We start from the raw sequence: 5,781 nt of genomic DNA, 5'->3' as shown, positions 1-5,781 counted from the left end.
AATACATTTGATCGCTATTAAGATATTTGAATTACTTTCTGTTGTAGATTTAAAAATTGACGTTCGGCTAACGTTTAACATCTGTAATCTTTATGTATTAAACCTTCACTGTGTAACTTCTGAATTATTAATATGCTAAAAGGACTTTTGATAGCCAAGTCTTACGAAAGTAAAAATTACCAATTCATTCTTTAAAATATCATTTTTTTAAAAACAGGTCAAAATGAAAATTAATGAATATTCTATTTTGCAGGATGTGTTGGTAAAGCAGCGAACATCATGTTTGTACTAGATTCTTCTAGTAGTATATGGATTGTCGATTATAAAAAACAACTGGAATTTGCTCAAAAGCTGGTGGATAACTTTGACATCGGTACTGATAATTCTCAAGTTAACGTTGGCGCTATTACTTTCAGTGATAGAGCTCATCTCGAGTTTTCACTTGATCGATATGCAGACAACCAACAAGTGAGAAAAGCCATAGCTAACATTCCTTACAGAACTGGTCAAACTAACACAGCGGAAGCATTGGAAGTTTTGAGATCAGAACTGAAACCGAAGCTACAGTCATTTTCATCTCCTTTCATTGCAATTGTTATCACTGATGGAAAATCACGTGATACAAAAGCCACAAAAGAAGAGGCCAAGTTACTTCATAAACTTGGAATCCACGTTTACGCTATTGGTGTTGGAAGTAATTACGATTTGGAGGAATTGAAAGCTATTGCAAGTGATCCTGTCAACAATGTGTTTGAAGTGACCAGTTATTCAGCATTACAGAATATAGCGAAATCTTTCGGAGTGAAAACATGTGAAGGTAAATTCATTTAGCTTAAAGGCTGTAGATTCCATATATTATTAGTGTTGTTATCAATAATTTACCTAGCATGATGTTGTACATGTTCGCAATGAAAGGAAATTCTGCAAGTGATACCTTATATAGCAACTCAACTTTTGTATGTGACGTACAAGTTTCATTATAAGTTTCTGGTACAAGTTTCTGGTAGTGGCGTAGCCACTACCAGATGAATCACCCTCTTCAGTTTGATACTCTGCTTTCTACTTTGGACGAATACCTGCAAGATGTAGTCATGTTGCCCGGTTATTTTTACATGGTCGAACAATTTCTGTCTCTGTCTTTCTTTACCTTTCTAATGTTGGGTGTCATCTGGAGAATTTATTTTATAGATGTCTATCTACGCTGGTCTTGTAGTGTAGACCGTAAACACTAAATATAAAGAAATGTAGTCCTCGTGTGCTTTGAGATTTTAGAATCATTAATGTAAATATATCGTACTTTCAACTAAAATGTTTTTAATTTTTATTGGCATATAAAAAAATAATAATAAAACAAAAACGGCCTGATGTTACTGTAAAACTTCAAAATTCCAGCATGAATAGATTGTTGATCAAAGGCTGAATCGATTGTTGATCAAAGGCGTTCAAAACAGCCATTCTATTTTGATTCTTGACAGTAGTTCTATATGTCGGAGTAGATCATGCAATGTACCCTTCAATTTCAAGACTTTAGGGTATGAGGTGAGAGAGATTTGGATGGTATTTCTGGCGTTCCAATACATTATCATGGTGTGAAATACTGCTTTTAGAGGAAATGTACAAACGGTATATTCTTGAAGTGTATACGTAATGTCATGTGTTAATTTTTTTTTCTTCTTTTTCCCACACAGCTATAACAAAACCTCCTGTTGTTCAAGATACATCAGCCCAGACAACGAAACAGCAGTTTACAACTACTACAGAAATGAAGACAACCACTACAACAAAACAGCCTTTCACTACTACTAGAGTAACAACAACAGCAGCAACAACAACAACAGCAACACCAACAACAACAGCAACAACAACAACAACGGCAACAACAGCGGCAACACCAGAAATGACTTCGGTTGTAACTGCATCGCCAGCCAAATCAATATCAATAAAAACCTTTGTTTTTCCAGCAACAGGGAAACCAAGACGTCTGTTTTCTGATAGACCACAAAGAGATGAATCTTGTAAGCATATTACTTCACTTATTTTTATTATTCCAGTATTTTATGAATATTATTTTTTAAATATATTATAGTATAAACTCCAAATGTTAAAATCTACAGAACTGAATAGTAGCGAATACTCTTTGGAGCAAGTAGCCTTGGTATATTTAAAGCATTTCTTTCTGTCTAAAGAGCATACCAAAGTATACTGTTTAGAACAAATGGGATATTACATCATAACCTTATTGTATTCCAACCTATAATTCCTCCTGAGAATGAATTGGAAATTCCTTGTGCGGGAAGCTTTAAAAATGTAAAAATTTTAAAGAGAGATCAAGTTAAAGTTTTAGCACTAATCCTGATGTTGTTCTGTAGGCTCTCATAGAGATTTAAATTTTTAACCGATAATACTTTATATTGACGTCAGTGCCAAGAAATCACCAAAAGTGAGTTTGTTGATGTACTAGATTATGCAGGATTCAAATGGTGATATTTGATATATGAATAGAGATTTTACAAATTCGGTGAAACTTTATTTGTCAATGAAAATGAAACACAGCATTTAAGTACAAAGACTCTACTGATGTGTATAAATTGTTGGATTACAATATTATTTGAATATCAATTACAAATTATTTTCAGTTTTTACATCCCCACAATGATAAATATGCTTTATATTCTGTTTCAGCATCTGTAACCTATGGGTATGACCTTATCTCTATGGGAGCCTACAGAGCCAACATGATTACACAATTTATCAATACTATGTTGCCGTACACTGGATATGGAAATTTCAGAGTTGTGTCGTTTGCCCACTGTCCGGTTAACTTCAATGTACCTACGACTTCACTGACTGGGAAATCTTATTCAGAAACAAGAAACAGTGTTAATGTAGCAGTTCCCGGCTTAGCGAATGTCCTACGTGAAATGAGAAAAGGCAATGAAACAAAAGACAGTACGACTACTTCGAAAAAGAACACGGCTGTTTTGTTTGTCGATCCTTCAGTAACCTCGATTACACAAGAAGTATTAGCAGAAAGTGAAAAACTTAAGAATCAAGGCAGTAAGATATTCTTAGTGAATGTAGGTCGTAATATTTGGCCACAACCTCAATTACTGCATTCAATCAGCAGCCAACCTTACAACAGATACATTTATAATTTCCCAACTTACAATCAATTGTTATATACCGCTCACAACACACCTTTCAAGCTCAGAGCTATGTGTAAAGGTTACCGGAACACATATTAACATAGATGCAGTAGTATAATATAAACACTGTTTACATTATACAGTCATATACACGTACATTATTGTGTGCAGTCACATACACATGTTTAATTAAAATGTACAGTAGCTACAAATGACTGCTGGTTCAGTCTGTAGCAAATTCTACAGAATAACGCTGTTTCTGGAGTGATAATCAGTCATTGCTGATTTTCAAAATGCAGATCTGGACACTAAATTAAAAACTAACACGCTGCATTGTTTGGTATCAAATTATTTTTATATGATTTAATACACACGCGCACACACACACACACACACACACACACACACACACACATATACATACATACATACATACATACATACATACATACATACATAACTATAAACTCAAATACATCCGTGCATACATCGATGATTAATTACCATGTTATTTAACTTTTCTTTGCACAGATATTTCGCTTCAATATTTCGAAATGTGTTCAACTTCAATTATAAAATATTTACTGTTTGCGTTGGAGGCATTTACTACACGTTGGTTCTTTATTATATGCCCATCAAAAACATACTTCATATTTATTTTACATTTCATATGTCAAAGCATTTAATGTATATAATATATATATAATTTTGTAAAGAAAAGTTTTCATCGACGATCTCCTAATAAGCACAATCAGTTGCTGGCAACATTTTATTTATATCAATATATTGGGTTTTTTTACGTAATTTCCTTTATGGAACGGAAGTTTTATACGAGCAATGAGCATGTCTTTGAAATAATGTATTTTTATACGTTTTAATAAATGAAATTGATTATAAAATGATCTGTGTATTCATTTTTATTTTATGTTAATGAAAATTGAACATATTCGACTTCCAAGTCAATATCTAAACGCTGAAAAAAGTATTAAAGATAGCAACCAGATATGTTGTCTAAAATCAGTGAAATGCACGAAAATAATTAACTTCTACTCTTTATACTGTCGACTTGAGAATCATTTCACTTGTAAAATTACAGAAGAAATCATAATCTAACGCTGAATGTTCAGAAACGGCCATTACTTTTCTTGAAACGTCCATCCGACACTATATTGTCATTTCCCACTTGTATCAACTCCAAATTGAATTAAAAAGGAAAACGAAAATTTCCGAGCCTTTGATAACCGGTACTATAAATATGAGGTTTATAGACTTACAGTGAAAGAACGAGTTTGGTGCTTAGAATCACGCCATGTGTATTTTTACTATGTAAGGTTTTGAATTGCTTTCTTTGTTAAAGAATTTTCAACTTTTAACTGTATTATACTTTTATAACGTATATTTTAAAAAGGTTCATACCACTTTGTAGGTTTGCATTTCTTGAACATAAAAGGGTGAATAGTAATAACACATTAGTTGTTTATTTAAGCAGTTCTGAGTGAAGCCTTATATAAGCAATTTGTTTTATATATGTACATAATAATAATGATGCCTTTATAATAATTATAATTTCAAATATTGGCACAATGCCAGTAAGTTTTAAGTCGATGACATCTGCCCCTATGTTCAACAAGCACTTATTTTATCGACCCCCGGAAGGATGAAGAGCAAAGCCGACCTCGGCGTAATTTGAACTCAGAGCATAAAGACTGACGAAATGCCTTTAAACATTTTACCCGGCATGCTAACGACTCTAACATTTCCTCGCCTTAATAATGATATTAAAATTAATGATGATAGTAATTTTTTTAATGTCCACAACGATTTCCTACATTTGCCCAAAATCAGGGTTATACACAATAAAATTGGTTCCAGTACTGATTTTATCGATATCAGTAGGGGGTAAAATGAAGTCGAGTCAAACTAGATTTGAATGCAGGACGTAAAGATACGCAACTGAAAAAGAATTTAATCTGGGACTCTACATTTGGTCCTGGTGTTAGTACTCTGGGAGATAAGAAAGACAAATAATATTTCTAGATGTTGTAAAGGTTATCTTTAAAGAAGAACAATTAACAGATCACTCTACAGGAGATAAAGTTGAAATCCTCGAACGATTGTCACCGACACCACATACACTAATAAGATGTGTAAGCAATAAACGTACTGGAAAAATAACCATAACCCACAAATCGACTCTAATCCTTTTCGATATTTCCAAAGCAATGGAGACATCTACAGAGAAGTGGATTGGCAATATCAAGGGACACGCACTCGATAGGTAACGGAAGAACCTTACTTTGACGGTGAATTATCTTGGCTGCAAGCTTACAAAAGAAACCAACCTGAAGATAGCTGATTACCTTGATGTGACCTTGGATTTGGAATCCGACACCTATAGGTACTTTAAGAAGCCGAATGAGAGGCTGACATACATTAAAACAACTTCCTACTATCCAGCCTTACAGGGACCTAGCTAAAAGGGTCAGCAGAAGAATTTCTGACCTATCTTTAAGTAAAGAGACTTTCGGTGCTGCTGCACCATACTACAACGAGACTCTAACTGCCAACAGTTTTAAGGACAGGATTAGTTACTCGCCCTACACTAACTCCACAAGAGAAACTGCCATCGCAAGTT

At 33.8% G+C, this 5,781-nt stretch overlaps 1 protein-coding gene across 1 annotated transcript; it reads left to right on the top strand.

The window, feature by feature from the left end:
* Positions 1 to 234: 234 nt before the first annotated feature.
* Positions 235 to 4,048, top strand: LOC106869979 (collagen alpha-1(XII) chain). Its single transcript, XM_014915927.2, has 3 exons — positions 235 to 817; positions 1,689 to 2,015; positions 2,683 to 4,048. The coding sequence occupies exons 1-3, from the start codon at positions 280 to 282 to the stop codon at positions 3,243 to 3,245; spliced, it is 1,428 nt and encodes a 475-aa protein (XP_014771413.1). The 5' UTR covers positions 235 to 279; the 3' UTR covers positions 3,246 to 4,048.
* The last annotated feature ends 1,733 nt before the right edge of the window (positions 4,049 to 5,781 follow it).

This window comes from Octopus bimaculoides, chromosome 4 (genome assembly GCF_001194135.2).
Source record: "Octopus bimaculoides isolate UCB-OBI-ISO-001 chromosome 4, ASM119413v2, whole genome shotgun sequence".
NCBI classification, from domain to species: domain Eukaryota; kingdom Metazoa; phylum Mollusca; class Cephalopoda; order Octopoda; family Octopodidae; genus Octopus; species Octopus bimaculoides.
The sequence above is the reverse complement of the archived record's forward strand: the minus strand, read 5'-3'. Positions and strand labels throughout refer to the sequence as shown.

Coding starts and splice junctions, on each gene's coding strand:
- LOC106869979 (XM_014915927.2), top strand. CDS start 280: ATGTTTGTACTAGATTCTTCTAGTAGTATATGGATTGTCGATTATAAA. Junction 818..1,688: donor CGGAGTGAAAACATGTGAAG/GTAAATTCATTT, acceptor TTTCCCACACAG/CTATAACAAAACCTCCTGTT. Junction 2,016..2,682: donor ACCACAAAGAGATGAATCTT/GTAAGCATATTA, acceptor ATTCTGTTTCAG/CATCTGTAACCTATGGGTAT.